This window comes from Pogona vitticeps, chromosome 4 (assembly GCF_051106095.1).
Source record: "Pogona vitticeps strain Pit_001003342236 chromosome 4, PviZW2.1, whole genome shotgun sequence".
NCBI classification, from domain to species: domain Eukaryota; kingdom Metazoa; phylum Chordata; class Lepidosauria; order Squamata; family Agamidae; genus Pogona; species Pogona vitticeps.
The window spans coordinates 240,207,671-240,226,761 of record NC_135786.1 but is presented as its reverse complement, the minus strand read 5'-3'; the positions used below and the strand labels follow the sequence as shown (position 1 = coordinate 240,226,761).

Genomic DNA, 19,091 nt, shown 5'->3' with positions numbered 1-19,091 from the left:
AAGCCAGGCTGAGGCCGGACTCTCGCTTCACACACACACACACACACACCCCGTCGGCTCTGGGGCTGGCGGCTGGGCGCAAGGGCCCCCGGCGTCCCTCAGCTGCCCAACTTCCCAGCTCTGGGGCCCTGCCTTTTGTCAACAGAACTCTCGTCTCCGTGGCAACCTGGCATACCTGGCACCGGCAGCTCCCAGGTAAAAAGGCGGCTCCCTGGGGGTTTTGGGGATTTGGGAGGTGGTTGGGCCGGCTGGCCAAAGCGCTCCTGCCCTGGGACTGCGACTGGACCAACGGCCAGGACAAATCATGGGGGCTGCACAACTCTCAGAGGGCTGCCTTTAGAGCCCCGGGGCCAGGCCACGCAGCTCCGTGAAGGGGGCACCGGGGGCAGGCCAAGCATGGCTTGGGTGGGCTGCCACGGAAGCCCCTCAGCCTTTGTCAGATGGTCAGGGGGTGGGCCAAGGAGGGTGGAAGAGGCCCAGACCTGAATGCCCCCTTGGGTCCAGCGTCGCCCATGGCCGAGAACAGGCGTGGCCCTCCCTGGCCAAGGACACCCAGCCTTCAGGGCCCCAGAAGCCCTTCAGCAAGCCCCCCCCCCAGCTCGGCCTCAAGCCCTGTGTGGGGGGGAAGCAGAGGGGGAAGCGAGGAATGCCCCCCTCCCGCTCCTCTGCACGGATTTGACTGCATCCCCTTCTCAAGTGGCATGGAACAGAGAGGATCTCTCGGGTCTGGCTTTGGCCTTCTCCTGAGAGACAGCCGGGAAAGGAAAGTCTCCAGAGGGCTCTGGCTTTTCCCAGGCCACTGGGAATCTTGAGGCCTCACAGGCTCTGGGAGGGCAGGAGACCCTGTCCGGGGTGGGTCAGGGGGTCTTTCTGGAGGAGGCTTGCAGGGCACAAGGCAAGAGCTGCCTGCTTTTGAAGGACAGCCTGTTTGGCGGGAGCGAGTTCGGTGTTCAAAAGACCCCCTGCCGAAAACTGAGAGAGCGGGATGTCTCTTAACAGATACAAGGAGTAGAGAGAACGAGGGCCAGCTCCCAGGTCGGCATCCTCCGCCGGAAGAAGTGCCCACCAAGCAGGTAAGGACACCCTCCGGACAGCCCAGGTGAAAAGCCATTTACTGCCCCGAACAAGCTGTGCCCATCTCTCCAGGGAAGGAGGCCCACGGCCAAGAAGATGCCCCTCCCCCCTGCCCCAGTCTCTCCCCGTTGGGTCCACCACCCAAACCTCACCCCACCGCTGGTGGCAGGGCTGCGGCCAAGGCCTGGGTGGCTGACGCAAAGTCACAGGAGGGTTTGCCTCGGTCCCTTCGGAGACGGGACTTGGAGGATGCTCGGAGGCTGTTGGCCTTTGCCAGCTTTCCCTCCCTGGTTTATTCAGGTTTTTTTTTTTTTTTTTTGATGCATTGCCAGTTTAGCTCCTTCGGGGTGGAAGACGGCACAGAGTCCACCCGGAACCATCAGACGGTTTTGTTGCCTCTTCTTAATTTTGTTTTTTGATAGGTTTTCCCATTCTTAAATTGTGTCTAGACTTTACGTATGCAGGAAAAAATATTGACAGGAGGGCTCTCTCTCTCTCTCTCTCTCTCTCTCTCTCTCTCTCTCTCTCCCTCCTGCCTATCTGGTGGTAACATGACCACTCATTATTAGGGAATGAATGTCCAAAAAATCATTTTAATTTGTTTGGAAACCTGTATCCTGTTTTTTCACTGATGGCATGGAGGCTCCCTCTTCTGTTCCGGAAAGCATGAATCTGAAAGATGGAGCAGAGCAAGGCAGGCGGTCGCAAAGAAAATCATTTTCCTGCTCAGAGCCAGAGCAGATTCCCTACTCATGCGAAAACCCCTTGGCCAAAGCATCGCTTTTCAGGGTGCCAGCCTTTCTGACTCCAAAGTCCTCAGGGAGTCTGCAAGGCCAAGCGGGGACTCGTCCAACACTCGGCCCCCTCCACCATGCTGGGCCTCTGAAAAGCTGCTTCTGAGGTGGGCTGAGGCTCTTGAGTCCTGGGGGCGTCTTTTTTTTTTTTTTTTTTTTGTAAGCACACGAGCCTTTCAGAGCTGCTAGACCCCAAAATTAGGTGGCTTTCCACGTGGAGCCCCTTGTGTAAGCGGGCAGCACCCTTGTTTGGGATGAAGGCAAGGCATACGTCAATCACATGCATAAATAAATGGGCTCATCAGCCAATAAACATGCACGCACGCACGCGCACACACACACACATATGGTGCCTTGAAGTGGAGGTGGGAAGGGAAGGCATTGTGGAAGTGGTGGAGATTCTCAGTCCTCCAGGTGAGGCTCTCTGGAAGCTGAGTCATGGCAACTGGCCTTCTTTCTTAGTACGAAACGTTTCACTCCTCATCTGAGCATCTTCTCCGGTTTGAGGAGAGTTGGAAGGAGACAACCCCCCCCCCGATAGTGTGGGCATTGTCAACCTTGCTCAACCTGCAGTTTCCTGGCCTCCCCCCTCCCCCCTCCAACACGGGATGAATTTCCCCCCAGAACCGTAGAGCTGCAAGGCCTCCGGGTGCCGGGCGAAGCTTGAAGGAATGGCTCTGGGTCTCTCTAGCCAGGGAGGCAAACCTCCAGATGAGCCTCAGAGGAGGAGAGGATTCCTTTTGGAGTGAGTGACTTCAGAGCCTGGACAGTCACCTCCCCCTCCTCCCAGCCGGACGTTCAGGCTCAAGGCAAAGAGGTCTGCCTGCGTCTAGCACTTGCTCCCCCAACCCAGCCGTGCCTGCCTTTGCCCCCCCCCCCCGGGATGCCCAGCTGACCTTCAGCCTTGGTCCTCCGATCTCCATCACGGGGTGGTGTTGGCCTGGCAGCCCCTGCCTTGGGCTCGTATGGCCATCCCTAGCTGCAGGCAGAGCAGCTGAGCAAGAAAAGAACTTGATTTGCAGAGGTGTCCCAGACATGATAGTTGCCATCAGGGCTGCGGCTTTCTAAGGAAGGCTTAACTTCAGAAGAACTGTCTGTCTGAATGCACGCATGCAGCTGTGTTTAGACAGACTGCATCTTCTTCTTCTGCTGCAGGAGCCTTGCCTCTTAACTGTGCTCACAGCCCAGCTGTGATGGAGCTGATTGAGGTAGCCCCGTGAGGAGGTAACAGGTGTCAGCCCTTGCCTACCCTCTCTCTCTCTCTCTCTCCCTCTCTTACCATTTCCTGAGATTCCAGAGCTGAGCCCAGGTATTTGGCAACAGGTTCTCAGCTCCTCTGCATGGGGCTCTTGGAAGGCAGCTCCTTCCCCCTGGATGAATTCAATGTTCGCCCCTGCTCTGTGAAAGGAGGACCAAGAGACCCACCCTACCTGCCTGCCTGCCTATCTTGAAGAGAGAGGTGGCCCTTCTCAGGTGTTGGAGCTGCAAAATAAGAGTGGAAACAAGCAAGGGACTCCGCCTGGGGATCTTGGCTCCCTGTGCTGCTGAGGGAGGCCATGGATAATCTCAAGAGGCCTCTCTGGCTTACACACCTGGAGCCTTCTCTCTAGAAAGGGAGCAGGGAGTCTCAAGGGGGGGGGGGGGAACACATTTCTGGTTCATGCCCTCCTTATTTGCCTCTGCTGTTTTTCCCCACCAGCGACCCAGGTAGGGAGAAAAAGGATGTGCTCCCAGGGGCTGGCAAGGGGGAAGAAGGCAGGCGTGGAGGAGGAGAAGCAGGAGGCGGCAGAGGCAACCCAGGGCCAACGACAGCCATGGGGCACGCTCCAGAAAAGCTTCCGGCACGTGGTAGAAAAGGTGCGCTGCTGCTGCTGCTGCTGCTACTGGCAGAAGCTGCCTCTCTCTCTCCCCCCCACCCCACCCCCCCCCCCCCGTTCCCAGAGGGAAGCTGCAGCAGAGCAACTCTCAGCCGATGGGGCAGGGCCAGCCCTCCTCTGCTTGCAGTGGCACAGGAGACGCGGCTTTGAGCCAGACTCAATGCAGGTATCCTGCCAGCCAGCGTTTGGGGTCCCCTAGGCCTGCAAACAGGCTGAAACTCTGGCTTAAATCCAGCCCCGTGGGGAAGGGAACCTCCCTGCTCCCCACCCCCCACTACCGCCAGCGGCATCAAAGGCACAGCCGTGTTTTTCCATTGCTTTATTCTCACCCTTTTGTAGATGAGGAGCGAGGAGATGAAAGTGGCCCACCTGAGCCACGGGCTGCAGCACCTCTGCCGCGTGGCCTTCGCCAGCCCCGTGCGCCACGTGGCCCACCACTCCCCCAAGAGGTCCTTTGTGGTGCTCGATGCGGAGAGCACGTTGCACTTCTTGCGGGAGGATGGGTCCCTCGTGAGGAGTGTGGCGGCTCCTGCTCCCATGACGGGGCTGCTGTACGCCGCCAAAGTGGACCGGTTTGTGGGCTGGGACACGGAGGGGCTTCTGGTCCTGGACTCCAGCTTCCAGCTGCTCTCCCAGGTGCCATCCCGCTTCCCGATCCATTGCGGCCTCTACAGCGAGCAGCTGAACCGGATCGTGACGGCCGGTGAGGGGAACCTGACCCTCTGGGGCTTCCGCTACGGCTTCCGGAGCCTGCAGTGCCACGCTGCGGTGAGCGAGGGCCTGGAGCCCAGCGACGTCTTCACCCACCTGGCCTTGGGCGCCGACAGCCCGGAGAGCCAAAGTTGCTTCACCGCCTGTGACACAGGCGCCGCTGCTTTCGACATCGCCAAGGGGAGACTCCTGTCCTTCAAGAAGGACCTGCACAGCAGGTGAGGCGCCCCTGGATCCATGTGGAGGAGGAGGAGTTCCCCACCCAGGAGGAGGCTGAAGGGACCAGTGTCTCCTCGGAAGAAAAGGACCCCGAACCATCCACCTCTGCTTTGCTTGGGTGTCAGGAATCCCTTCCTTGCTTCCTCTTTATCTCAAGAGCCATACAGTACTTTGTTCCACTGGTGTGGCCGCTGGGGAGGGGAGGCGGGTTCTGCTAAATCCTCATCCCGTCCTCCTCCTAGCCAGGGTCCCATCCCAACAATGATAGCCCAGGTCTGTGGAGTTCAGTGGTGAGATCCCTGCAGGTGGAGGGCCTGCCTTGTTTGTATCATTCTTTCAGGCTGCAGAATTTGGCACAAAGGTGCCGGGGTGGTGCCGACTGGCTGGGCAGAGAGGGAGATTATGGGGCTACAAACTGTGCAGGAGGGGGATTTTGGGGAAATGGGCATCTGGGGATAGCTGGTGGCAGCTCCTCTCCAAGCTTCCTTCTAGAGCCTTATTTTCTTGCCTCCCTGCGAGCCATTTGGGAGGCAGATGGCAGGAAGCCCTTTGGGATGTAAATGTCCTTTGCTGGAGGAGTACAGTGGGAATTGCCATCCAAAAACGGAGCTCCCCCCCCCCCATCTTCTGCTTAAGAGCCTCGTGGGGCAGTAGGGAAACTGCAGTATTGCAGCCAAAACTTTGCTCAAGACCTGGGTTCAATCTCTGGTAGCCAGCTCAAGGTTCATTCAGCCTTCCATCCTTCTGAGGTCAGTAACCTGAGTACCCAGCTCGCTGGGGTGGGGGATGTGTAGCCCGCATCATTCAATTGTAAACGTCCCAGAGAGTGCTCTAAGTGCTGCGGTGTGGTATCTAAGCAGCATACAGTACTTTTATTTCTTTCTTTTTGTTTTGACCTCCTTGTCCACGAGGCTCTGCTAGCATGTTTGCACTGTGTCTATGGGACCCCCTCCTCCTCCTCCTCCTCCAGTTATCCCCAGGTGCCATAGCATTTCAGCCTCCACTGCATCCATGACAAGCCCACTGGCCAAGCTACATCTCTGCATGTGTGTCCTCGCAGAGCAGAAAACAGAGGAGAAAGTAAAAGTGGCTAACAGAGGAAGTTAGATGAAGGCAGGGGTGGTCCCAAAGGCTCTGAGGCATGGGAGGGAGTGGGGGAAACCTAAGTTTAGTGGGAGATACAGGTCATGATCCCCACAAACGCCCAGAGTTACAGGAGAAGCATGCAAGGTTGTATTCCCCCCCCCAACTGTTTCCCCCCACAGGGAAGGGACTGTGGCCTTTGGGAAGCTAAAGTTAGACCCCATAGGGTTCTGCTGTGGAGAACCAGTTAAGTATTTTGAGGATTGCATTGCTTGTATTTGCATTGACCTTGATGGTGTTATTAATGCCATTCCTGCAGAAGCATAGAGAGCAGGGCTCAGTCCAGGGTTATGACCCTTGTTTTTAACTCTTGTGGCCCAAGGATATGGAGAAGGTGCTTGCAAAGGGGTTTCTCCAACATCCGGCATTCTCCATCCTTGCCCACCTGCACTGGTGTGAATTGTTTGTACTGTAGGAGATCCAGGTGTTCTTGGTGCCTTGCTGAACTTAGCTGGTCTCCCGATTCCCTGGCACAAGGCAATTATCTGGTCACTTTTCAAGAAAACGTCACAGGGCCCATAAGAGTTTAACCTCCCAGCAACATGCTGGAGACGCCAGCAGCCCATCCAACTACATATAGGCATTCACCAAAGGGAACCGATTATGTGGCCGACCCCTTTTCAGAGCCAAGGGCCGGCCTCCGCTCATTCCCTTGTTTGCCCTTCCCAGCTGCAGAAGCTTAGAGGGGTTGCCGGTTTGGCTGATCCAGCTGGTGGCCGGCAGCCCCAGGCTTTGAAAAAGGCTTTGCTCTGAACTGTTGTTGTTGTTGTTGTTGTTTTGGGGGGGAGGCAACCCGACATAGTGGGCCAGAACTGCAGGGCGTGAAGGCAGTGGCTGCAACTCTTCCAGACCATCCCGCTTCCTGCTTGAGTGGAGGCTTGGCTGCCAGAGTTTGCAGCTCCAAAGGGACCCGGGGAGCCCAGGCTCCCTCCCTCCATCCCTAGGGAAGCCGTCGCTGCCCCCCCTTTTGCGAAATGGCGACTGGGCGGCCCTTTGTTGAGTCCTCCTCTGATGGGGCTGCCCTGCTTCCCTCCCAGGGTGATCACAGGCCTCGCGTATTGCCACGTGACCGGCTGCGTGGTGACAGCCTCTCGGGATACCACCATCAAAGTCTGGGACAAGAACTGGAACATTCAGACGGTCTTTGTGGGCCACACCGGTGAGCGGAGGCGCACGGCTGAATGGAGGGGCATGCCTGGTTGCGCACACACCCACATGCTATGGGGATCAATAGCCAAGGGCCACTTCCACTCCTTCCCTGCGTCTGCTGAACCCCCACCTGCAAAAAGAAAGCCCTTTGGGGTGACTTTCCCAGCCCTTTCTCCAAGAGAAAGCCCCCCCTTCCTATCTTTTCCCAGAAAAGATCTCCTTAGGTGGGAACTGAGGATTTGTCACACCAGTGGGTGAGCACAGTGACCCACCACTTCCCTTAGGGTACAGCTCTATGACTGGCCAAAATTACACAGCCTGGATATACCACCATGGGCCAGCTGTGCCTGTTGAATGTATTCCTAGGTCTTTACTTTCTGAAATTGCATGGCTTTCTTGTAAGGAGTGTGTCTGAGTGATTTGCTACCCACTGTGGTGTAGAGGACAGAATGATGAAAGGGAAGGGCTTAAATGGCCTGGGCTAGGATCCTTGCGCAGGTGTGGCAACTCACAGGGGGAGCAGAACTGGTAAAACCATTCCTTAAATTATCTCACTGTCACGGGACCCCGTAGTCCATATTCCTCACTCTATAGCCCCTCTACTGTGGGGAACTTCTCCTTAAAGGCTGTAGCTGCATTCTGCTTCAGTGGCGGGCATACACTCCTCGCAGAAAGCGGCAGCTGCTAGCAGGCTGGGTAGCCCCCTCTTCTGTCCTTTCACTTAGAGGTAGAGCATAAGATCGTTTCAGCTAATCCTGGTTATGATTAGGTAACGAGTATCCTATCTGTTTCTCTCATAACATACTATATAATCATGCTAAGTCAATGAACATGATAAAAGACAAAAATGGGAGGGACCTAACAGAAGCAGAAGACGTCAAGAAGAGGTGGCAAGAATACACAGAGGAATTATATCAGAAAGATTTGGATATCCCGGACAACCCAGACAATGTAGTTGCTGACCTTGAGCCAGACATCCTGGAGAGCGAAGTCAAGTGGGCCTTAGAAAGCCTGGCTAACAACAAGGCCAGTGGAAGGTGATGGCATTCCAGTTGAACTATTTAAAATCTTGAAAGATGATGCTGTTAAGGTGCTACATTCAATATGCCAGCAAGTTTGGAAAACTCAACAGTGGCCAGAGGATTGGAAAAGATCAGTCTACATCCCAATCCCAAAGAAAGGCAGTGCCAAAGAATGCTCCAACTACCGTACAATTGCACTCATTTCGCACGCTAGCAAGGTTATGCTCAAAATCATACAAGGTAGGCTTCAGCAGTATGTGGACCGAGAACTCCCAGAAGTACAAGCTGGATTCCGAAGAGGCAGAGGAACTCGAGACCAAATTGCTAACTTGCGCTGGATTATGGAGAAAGCCAGAGAGTTCCAGAAAAATATCTACTTCTGCTTCATTGACTATGCAAAAGCCTTTGACTGTGTGGACCACAGCAAACTATGGCAAGTTCTTAAAGAAATGGGAGTGCCTGACCACCTTATCCGTCTCCTGAGAAACCTATATGTGGGACAGGAAGCAACAGTTAGAACTGGTCATGGAACAACTGAGTGGTTCAAAATTGGGAAAGGAGTACGGCAAGGCTGTATATTGTCCCCCAGCTTATTTAACTTATATGCAGAATACATCATGCGGAAGGCTGGACTGGAAGAAACCCAAGCCGGAATTAAGATTGCCGGAAGAAATATCAACAACCTCCGATATGCAGATGATACCACTCTGATGGCAGAAAGTGAGGAGGAATTAAAGAACCTTGTAATGAGAGTGAAAGAGGAGAGTGCAAAAAACGGTCTGAAACTCAACATCAAAAAAACTAAGAGCATGGCCACTGGTCCCATCACCTCCTGGGAAATAGAAGGGGAAGATATGGAGGCAGTGTCAAATTTTATCTTCCTGGGCTCCATGATCACTGCAGATGGAGACAGCAGCCCTGAAATTAAAAGACGCCTTCTTCTTGGGAGGAAAGCGATGACAAATCTTGACAGCATCTTGAAAAGCAGAGACATCACCTTGCCAACAAAAGTCCGAATAGTCAAAGCTATGGTTTTTCCTGTCGTGATGTATGGAAGTGAGAGCTGGACCATAAAGAAAGCAGACCGCCGAAGAATTGATGCCTTTGAATTGTGGTGCTGGAGGAGGCTCTTGAGAGTCCCCTGGACTGCAAGGAGAACAAACCTATCAGTTCTAAAGGAAATCAACCCTGAATGCTCACTTGAAGGACAGATCCTGAAGCTGAGGCTCCAGTACTTTGGCCATCTCATGAGAAGAAAAGAGTCCTTGGAAAAAACCTTGATGTTAGGAAGGTGTGATGGCAAGAGGAGAAGGGGACGACCGAGGATGAGATGGCTGGACAGTGTCTGCGAAGCAACCAACATGAACCTGACACAACTCCGGGAGGCAGTAGAAGACAGGAGGGCCTGGCGTGCTCTGGTCCATGGGGTCACGAAGAGTCGGACACGACTAAACGACTAAACACACACACACACACAAGTCAATGAAAGAGCCCTCAGGGCGTTGCCAGTTGGCTCCGCTGGCTCTGACTTTCGCTGTCGACTCCTTTGTTCTCTATTAGCCTTCCTTTGTTCTGTGACCACCCACACTCTACCATGCTTTGTTGTTGCTGTTGTTGTTTAGTCATTAAGTCGTCCGACTCTTTGTGACCCCATGGACCAGAGCACGCCAGGCTCCCCTGTCTTCCACTGCCTCCTGGAGTTGGGTCAGATTCATGTTGGTCACTTCAATGACCCTGTCCATCCATCTCATCCTGTGTCGTCCCCTTCTCCTCTTGCCTTCACAGTTTCCCAACATCAGGGTCTTTTCCAGGGAGTCTTCCCTTCTCATGAGATGGCCAAAGTATTGCAACCTCAGCTTCAGGATCTGTCCTTCCAGTGAGCATTCAGGGTTGATTTCCTTCAGAATGGATAGGTTTGTTCTTGCAATCCAGGGGATTCTCAAGAGTCTCCTCCAGCACCACAATTCAAAAGCATCCATTCTTTGCTGGTCAGCCTTCTTTATGGTCCAGCTCTCACTTCCATACTACTGGAAAAACCATAGCTTTGACTATGCGGACCTTTGCAAGATGATGTCTCTGCTTTTTAAGATGCTGTCTAGGTTTGTCATTGCTTTCCTCCCAAGAAACAGGTATTTTTTAATTTCATGGCTGCTGTCACCATCTGCAGTGAGCATGGAGCCCAAGAAAGTAAAATCTGTCACTGCCTCCATATCTTCCCCTTCTATTTGCCAGGAGGTGATGGGACCAGTGGCCATGATTTTAGTTTTTTTGATGCTGAGTTTCAGACCATTTTTTACACTCTCCTCTTTCACCCTCATTAAGAGGTTCTTTAATTCCTCCTCACTTTCTGCCATCAGAGTGGTATCATTTGCATATCGGAGGTTGTTGATATTTCTTCCGGCAATCTTAATTTCAGTTTGGGATTCAGCCAGTCCTGCCTTTCGCATGATGTATTCTGCATATAAGTTAAATAAGCAGGGAGACAATATACAGCCTTGTCGTACTCCTTTCCCAATTTTGAACCAATCAGTTGCTCCATATCCAGTTCTAACTGTTGCTTCCTGTTCCACATATAGGTTTCTCAGGAGATGGATAAGGTGGTCAGGCACTCCCATTTCTTTATGGATTTGCCATAGTTTGCTGTGGTCCACACAGTCAAAGGCTTTCGCATAGTCAATGAAGCAGAAGTAGATATTTTTCTGGAACTCTCTGGCTTTCTCCATAATCCAGCGCAAGTTAGCAATTTGGTCTCGAGTTCCTCTGCCTCTTCGGAATCCAGCTTGTACTTCTGGGAGTTCTCGGTCCACATACTGCTGAAGCCTACCTTGCAGGATTTTGAGCATAACCATGCTAGTGTGTGAAATGAGTGCAATTGTACGGTAGTTGGAGCATTCTTTTGCATTGCTCTTCTTAGGGATTGGGATGTAGACTGATCTTTTCCAATCCTCTGGCCACTGCTGAGTTTTCCAAACTTGCTGGCATATTGAATGTAGCACCTTAACAGTGGCATCTTTTAAGATTTTAAATAGTTCAACTGGAATGCCATCACCTCCATTGGCCTTGTTGTTAGCCAATGCTTTCTAAGGCCCACTTGACCTCACTCTCCAGGATGTCTGGCTCAAGGTCAGCAACCACACTATCTGGGTTGTCCGGGACATCCAGATCTTTCTGGTATAATTCCTCCGTGTATTCTTATCACCTCTTGTTTAAGTCTTCTGCTTCTGTGAGATCCCTACCACTTTTGTCCTTTATCATGTCTATCTTTGCACAAAATGTTCCTTTAATATCTCCAATTTTCTTGAACAGATCTCTGGTTTTTCCCTTTCTATTATTTTCCCCTAATTTCCTTGCGCTGTTCATTTAAGAAGGCCCTCTTGTCTCTCCTTGCTATTCTTTGGAAGTCTGCATTCCATTTTCTGTAACTTTCCCTATCTTCCTTGCATTTTGTTTCCCTTCTCCTCTCTGCTATTTCTAAGGCCTCGTTGGACAGCCACTTTGTTTTCTTGCATTTCTTTTTCTTTGGGATGGTTTTCATTGCTGCCTCCTGTACAGTGTTACAAGCCTCTATCCAAAGTTCTTCAGGCACTCTATCCTCCAAATCAAGTTCCTTAAATCTGTTCTTTACTTCCACTGTGTATTCATAAGGGATTTGGTTTAGATTATATCTGACTAGCCCAGTGGGTTTTCCTACTTTCTTCAGTTTGACCTTGAATTTTGCTTTAAGAAGCTGATGATCAGAGCCACAATCAGCTCCAGGTCTTGTTTTTGCTGACTGTATAGAGCTTCTCCATCTTTGGCTGCAGAGAATATAATCAATCTGATTTCGGTATTGCCCATCTGGTGATTTCCATGTGTAGAGTCGCCTCTTGTGTTGTTGGAAAAGAGTGTTTGTGATGACCAGCTTGTTCTCTTCACAAAACTCTATTAGCCTTTGCCCTGCTTCGTTTTGAACTCCAAGGCCAAACTTCCTGTTGTTCCTTTTATCTCTTGACTCCCTACCTTAGCATTCCAATCCCCTAGAATGAGAAGAACATCTTTGGTGTTGTAAGTCTTCATAAAATTGGTCAATTTCAGTCTCCTTCACATTGGTGGTTGGTGCATAAACTTGGATTACTGTGATGTTGAAAGGTCTGCCTTGGATTCGTATTGAAATCATTCTATCATTTTTGAGATTGTATCCCATTACAGCTTTTCCCACTCTTTTGTTGACTATGAGGGCTATTCCATTTCTTCTATGGGATTCTTCCCCACAGTAGTAGATATGGTAATGGTCTGAACTGAATTTGCCCATTCCGTCCATTTTAGTTCACTGACGCCCAGGTTGTCAATGTTTATTCTTGCCATCTCCTGTTTGACCACATCCAGCTTCCCAAGGTTCATAGATTTTCCATTCCAGGTTCCTATGCAGTATTTTTCTTTGCAGCATCGGATTTTCTTTTTGCTTCCAAGCACGTCCGCAGCTGAGCATCCTTTCGGCTTTGGCCCAACCACTTCATTAGCTCTGGAGTTACTTGTACTTGTCTTCTGCTCTTTCTCAGTAGCATGTTGGACACCTTCTGACCTGAGGGTCCCATCTTCCAGCGTCATGTCTTTTAACCTTTTGTTTCTGTTCATGGGGTTTTCTTGGCAGAGATACTGGAGTGACTTGCTAGTTCCACTAGGACCTGTCCATCTTGGGTATCCCTGCATGGCATAGCCCATAGCTTCTCTGAATTACTCCAGCCCCTTCGCCATGACAAGGCAGCAATCCATGAAGGGGAAAGGAATGCTAATTTCCACAAATCTCAGATTCTCAATTCCCCTTTTATACAAATGAATGGTTCATTAATACCTGAGGCCAACAATCACATACTTACTCTTAATACTCTTTGATCATTCTTATGTGTTTTGAAATCAGTATAACCCTTGGGCGAAGAAGCAAATGAGTTCCTACTTGCAGATATAAACGGTTGGTGCCTGCTTTGATATGTAAATATAAAGATTTCGGAGTTTTAGGCTTTGATCTTAGTCCTTTGAAGTGACTCAGGATAGGAATACAGAGACAGGAGATTGGGAAGAGATGAGAAGAAGCTATCACTCCAGAGGTGAAAGTTCACATCCCCGTGCCCTTCACAGGCACACAGAAAAGTCCAGGAGATCAATTTCATTTTTCATGTCCCTAAAATCCTTATGTTCTTCACACTCACTTACCTTGAAAGCCCTGCTAAGGTTGCTGTAAGTCGGTTCTGGCTTGAAAGCATGAATCAACAACAGTAGCCCCCCCCCCCCAATGGTGTCACATCATGAAGTGTTTATGTGTGCAGAGCAGTAAGGAGGTCAAGCAACCTCAAGGATGGCCAGAGAGCCTCCATGAAGACACAAACGATGGGGTGGGGGTGGGGAACCTAGGCTCCCGCGCGCGCTCCTCCCTTTGGATCATGGCGTCCTGTCTCCATGGGCCTCCTCCCACCCGTTCTTCGCCTGGTGGCACTGTCCTATCTTGCTCCACCAGCTCCCGTCATTGCTGTGACCATCTACCCCGACAGACCCCTCGTCTTCTCTGCTTCTCAAGACGGAACGATCCGTACTTGGAACCTCGACACCATCGACCAGGTAGACCAAGTCCACGTCCTGGAGCCCGTGGAGACTCTGGAGACAAAAACGGCCTCCCACGTCGTTTCCACTTCGGGCTCATCCCTGAACCTCTGGAAGATCAACAAGCTCTACTCACTCTACAGCCCCGTGGGGTCTCCCGTCAAGCGGCTCAGCTGCTCCAACCTGGAGGCCCTGGGCAACTTCCCCGTCCGGCTCCTGTGCGTGGGCCAGGACTCCACGGTGCGGCTGGTGGAGGCCCAGAGCGGCCTGATCCTCTCCACGTTCTCCTTGGACCAGCCCTCCCAGGTCCAGGAGGCGGCTTACTGCCTGCCTCGAGAGACGCTCTTTGTGCTGACGGAGCCGGGCAGCTTGCTTCGCATCAACGCGGCGGCTGACCCCATGGTGCTGAAGAAGAGCACCCCCAGCTGCTCTCAGGAGTCCAAGCCCTGCTGCCTCCTGCTCTACAGCCACGTGGTGGACCCTGAGGCTGCCTACGCCACGTGGTGTGAAGTGGCAGAGAACAAAAGCTACCGGAAGCAGTGGCAGAGGCCCCCACTCCAAAGGCAGGAGAAAAACAGGTAAAAGTGGGGGTTTGGGAGCGCACCTCCTTCTCTGTACGGTGGCTCTCACCCCCCCTTGCCTCGCTTCTGGGCAGGCATGCCTTCTTGAGGCTCAGATCGCCACTGATTCAGGATTGCCTTGCGATAAGGAAATCTTTGACTCCTTTTCCTGCCTGAACCCATCTCCCCACGGCTGTTTCTCTACCGGGCACCCCACTCCCAAAGCTGCTCTTCTGCCATGCGCTATGTGAACTCAATCCTGTCCCTTCTCACACAAGTGTCTCTCCCTGCCAGGTACCTGCCTGTCCTGGGGCACACGAATGGGTTCCTCAGTGTGGTGGAATGGTTTTCGGGCCGAACCCAGTACGAAGTGGAGGCTCACGGATCGGGACGCGTCACAGCGTTGGCCGAATACCCTGCTCAGACATGTGTCATTTCAGCTGGTAAGCTTGGAAAGCATGTCTGTTGGTCTCTCAAGGCCAAAGGGCAGCTGGGGAAACAGGGAATATCTGTTCCTGGCCTTGTTTTGGCCTCTCGGAACACAACCTCTCCATTGACTTGTGACCTTCTGTGACATCGTCTGTTCGGTTTCTATATTGGCTGTTCCCCTTTTAAATCTTAGCTCACCTGAGAGCCCCTCCCAGTTTCTCTCGTTGTCCACCACGGTCCTTTCTCACAAGGCTGCTTTCAGGGCTTTCTTGTTCAGGGACTCCCGTCCGTCCGTCCGTCCGTCCATCACAGGCTCCTTCTCTCTGAGCAATTCTGGCCCTGGAATCTCACTCACTCTTTCCTGAAGTGGATGGAAACGAGTGCTTTCGAGGGCCCAGCGCCCTGGGCTAGCGTGTCCTTTTGACCCGTCTCAGGAGGTCGCACAAGAAAGACCCTTTACTCTATTTCTAAATCGTGGTGGATCGGTTCTTCCTCCTTCCGCCCCGAGTAGACATGGTCTAGAGGGGCGGGGTAAAAATCAAATAAATAAATAAAAATAAAATAAATAAAATAGGGCCACGGCCAGGACATCCCATCCCCGTTCTGCTCCTTCCGCTTCCTTACACAATGACGATGCGGTGGCAAGCAAGGCAAGCGAGGGATTTGCGGGGTTTGCTAGGGCTGGAAGAGTTGGGCCTCCGAGAGATATCAGGACGGCTGAGTTCTCCCACGGATGCCTGGGCCTCTCTTCTTTGGAGGCTTTTAGTCGTGGGATCCCGGAGGGCCTCGCCCAGGTGTTCCATGGACTCTGCCACAGCCCCCCCCTCCCCACAGTGAGCCCGTCACTGTGGTCTCCCTTCCTCTTGAGGTCTTCCGTCCTCGTTTTGCTCCGTGGCCGCCCACACCCTGAGGAGGCGTGGAGCTCCTTGCCTCGGTCACGCGTGGTCCTGCAGCGGCTCCTCTTCTCCTGGTTCCTTCTGGACAAGCCGTGCCCTCCAGCGGCTGCTTTTTAGTCCCAAGTGGGCATCTCGGTCTCCCTGTGCTAAGAGCCCAAACCCACTCGGTTTGATCCTGGTGCTCTGGGCGTTCTTTGAGTCCAATGGCTCCTCTCCTCTCGCGGCTTCTCTGGCTCTCCTTCCCCCTCCCCTGGCAGGTCAGCACTCGGTGTCCCGGTTTCTGGAGCATCCCAGCCCTGCTGCCCCCCCCCAAAAAAACATCAATTCAAATCCCTCCACCTCCAGAAAAGGCCTGTTTTTTTTTCCACACAGGACCAAATAAAAACGGTGGTGAGAGGCCACTTTCAAAATGGGAAATCAAACTAGCAGGTGGGATCTCTCCCCGTCCCCCCAACACCCCTTTGGGTGTTCCTTGTGCTGATTCCAGGCCCATCTTTGCCTCCGGACAGGTGCTGATCTCACGGTGAAGATGTGGCGCCTCTTCCCCTACGCGGAGGAGTGCCTGGTCCCCCTCTTGTGCTTCTCCTGCAACTCCCCGGCCACACACATGTGCTCCCTGGGTGAAACCCTGGCAGTGGCTTTCCAAGACCCTGAGACCATCACCCACCGCATCGTTTACTACAGCCTGATGGAGCAGACCTGCTACGAGCACAAGCCGGAGGACGACGCCGAGGACGAGATCACAGGTGTGGAGGGGCCCTCCCTGGCTGCGGGCGGCAGGAGCATCGCTGGCCCCTGAGGACCTGCTGCAAGAGGGAGGGAGGCCAGGAGGGGCCTGGGGTTGGTCCCTCAGGGCTTCAGCCCCACACCCTTCCTTTTCCTTTGGCAGGACTCTGCTGCTGCCCCAACCTGACACTCTTCGCCTCAGCCAGCAGGGATGGCTCTGTGAAGGTCTGGGACATCAAGAACAAGCTGCTCCGGTGAGCGCCTGGCCGCCGACGGCCAGAGGGGAGGGCCTTCTCGGCCTCGCTGCTGCTGCCGCAGACCCTTCCTGAGCCCTGGGCGATCGGCCATTCCCCCCCCCCCCAGCCCTCGGGGGCCACCTGCAGGTTTTGGGCCAGCCGCAACCACCACTTCCTCGTCCGGATGTAGGCATACACCCTCCTAAGTTGTCAGACGTCCCCGGCGGACAGGGATGCAACGTAGCCAAAGGAAGTGGGTCAACAGCCTCTCGTGGTAGGAACCACGCCAGGCCACCCCTCCTGGCTCGGCTGAGAATGGTGGTCTTTTGAACAACCACTCCTAGATGGGCAGCCACAGAAGGCAAGAGAGCGTCTCTACAGCTTAGCCTCACTACGCTAGATGTGGCGGAGAGGAAGGGGAAGCAAATGCCACCCAGACCTTGCAGAGAGAGAGGGTGTGTGTGTGTGCATGCGCACGCACATACACGCTGAGTGGCGCAAACTGCTTCTCTGACCAGGTCGGCGTGTTCTCACCTGGATTTTTTTTTAAAAGCAGCTCTTAGAATGGCAGGCTTGGAAATCCAGGGCGTCACTGGTGTTTATTTTTTCTTCTTCTCTTTCCCTCCCTGTGCTCACGGCTCCCAATAAACTGATGACGCGACATCTACAAAGAGCATAGAAAGGTGTTTTATATGGCAAATAACCTCTGTGTGGCTTCTGCTCCCAGCAGGGATGCTGAACTGGCCACGCCTGCCCCTCTGCGGGCACAGCCTTCATGCCAATCGGGGGGGGGGGCACACACACCGGGGAACTAACCTGCTGAGCCTGCTCTGGGCTCCCTGGCTACCAAGGGGCTGCACTGTCCTTTGGAGGCTGGCCAGTGTTTGGGGTCCCTGGTGGTCCCTGGTGGTCACCCCAGTGGGAACCCTCTCCCTTCTGATGCGAGTCTTTCCCAGACGTCCAAAAATGCCTGAAGGCTCTTTTTTAGCTTCCCTGGTGTCTCTGCACAGTTGACTTTCTCTGAATATCTACTTCACCTTCCTTCCTTCTTTCCACCCACTCCTCATCAGCTCCTTCCTTCTCTTTTCCTTCCTTCCTTCCTTCCTTCCTTCCTTCCTTCCTTCCTTCCTTCCTTCCTTCCTTCCTTCCTTCCTTCCTTCCTTCCTTCCTTCCTTCCTTCCTTCCTCCCTCCCTCCCTCCCTCCCTCCCTCCTCTCTCTCTCTCTCTCTCTCTCTCTCTCTCTCTCTCTCTCTATCTATCTATCTATCTATCTATCTATCTATCTATCTATCTATCTATCTATCTATCTGCTTTTTGGGCCACCCCATTATTTCTCCTCTTGTGCCACCCCCTTCTGCCCAAAGCAGATTTGAATTTTCTGTCCTCCCCGCCCCCTCCCCCTTTGGCAGGCACCTGAAGCTGAACACCATCCCAGAGAGCTTGGTGTTTGCCAACCGCTGGGGAGACCTGCTGGTGGGCATCGAGCGGCACCTCTACCTCATCCATCACAACAAGTACCTGCCCAACTACTACAGGATGAAGGTGAGGGGGCCGGGAGGTGGGAGAGCAAGCCAGAGCGAGGGAGCCCCCCGCCTGTGCGCCCCTCTTCAGGCTCCCTTGACACTTGGGACGCGGAGGCAGGAGGGTTCCCCGTGGCTGGGGATCCCCTCCGCGGCTGGGCCCACCTACCCACGCTGGGCCCCGTGGCCTCTCCCCGTGGATCTTGGCAATGCTTTCTCTTGCAGTTTCTCTGCACGAAGTTCTTGGAGCCCCTCAAGGACATTCCCCTCCCACTGAGCAACTCCTGCTTCGAGGCGCTGGTCAAGGAGAACGTCAGGCGGCTGCTCCACGAGCCACCTCTGGAGGAGGCAGAGTAAGCGTGTCGGCGTGGGTCCCCCGAGGGGTTTCAGGAGCCCTGGATTGGGTCCCTGGGCCCAGAAGCCCCTTGCCTCCAGTGGGGAGGGGGTGGTCTGGGAGAAGGGCACCCTCAAGTGGGAGCCGCCTGCACCGCCTGTTCCAGGAGCGCCTCACCCCTGCTCTATCCTGGGGGCCTCTCTCCGCCCCCCCCCTCACAAACTGTGCTAGACAAGCCTCATCTTTCTGACTCTGGCTTGAGATGCTGATATGTCTGCCCCTCTAGCCCCTTCCACAAGGAAACTTGCAACCTATGGTTTTGGAACGGGGTGGGAGGGTGGGGTAGATGGAGGTATCCGTTCAGGTTTTCCTTGTAACGGACCCCCCCCCCCCGTGTCCACTAGGTACCTGTTGTCAGCTTCCCCCCCCCCCACTTTCTCTCTAAAAAGAGGCTCCTTCACTTAGAAACCCTGCCAGTCCAGTGGTGGTTGCAAAGGATGGTGTGTGTGTGTGGAGGGGGGGAGGCTGTCGCCCGGGGGGGGGGGTGGACTCAAGCAGAGGGACCGAGAGGAAGGAGGAAGCCTCTCGTCCACGCTGGCACCTTTCCGCGCAGGTCACCTCTGCCTGGAGCTCAGCGCCAGGAGACAAAGGCCCCCCCAAGGGACAGCCAGCCCCCGCCAAGGGTAAGAGCTGCGCCAGGCCAGGTGGACAGATCTTGGGAAGAGCAGCCCCTGCCTGACGCTCGCTCGCTCGTGGGAGCCACGCCTGACAGCCCTTCCGGGCTCAAGTCTCCTGCGGGCATCGGCGCACGCGGGCAGGGCTTGGGG

The 19,091-nt window shown here is 53.8% G+C and overlaps 1 protein-coding gene across 1 annotated transcript in view; it reads left to right on the top strand.

The window, feature by feature from the left end:
• The first annotated feature begins 46 nt into the window (after nt 1–46).
• The window catches only part of WDR97 (WD repeat domain 97), a 42,342-nt gene continuing 23,297 nt past the window's right edge, over nt 47–19,091 (top strand). Inside the window, exons 1-12 of the mRNA XM_078393103.1 lie at nt 47–195; nt 1,000–1,073; nt 3,568–3,725; nt 4,085–4,674; nt 6,856–6,977; nt 13,481–14,141; nt 14,418–14,566; nt 15,958–16,194; nt 16,338–16,428; nt 17,820–17,952; nt 18,156–18,283; nt 18,878–19,090. Of these exons, the coding sequence (XP_078249229.1) occupies nt 3,591–3,725; nt 4,085–4,674; nt 6,856–6,977; nt 13,481–14,141; nt 14,418–14,566; nt 15,958–16,194; nt 16,338–16,428; nt 17,820–17,952; nt 18,156–18,283; nt 18,878–19,090 (2,459 nt within the window). The 5' untranslated portion in view covers nt 47–195; nt 1,000–1,073; nt 3,568–3,590. The remainder of the gene's footprint in view (nt 196–999; nt 1,074–3,567; nt 3,726–4,084; nt 4,675–6,855; nt 6,978–13,480; nt 14,142–14,417; nt 14,567–15,957; nt 16,195–16,337; nt 16,429–17,819; nt 17,953–18,155; nt 18,284–18,877; nt 19,091) is intronic.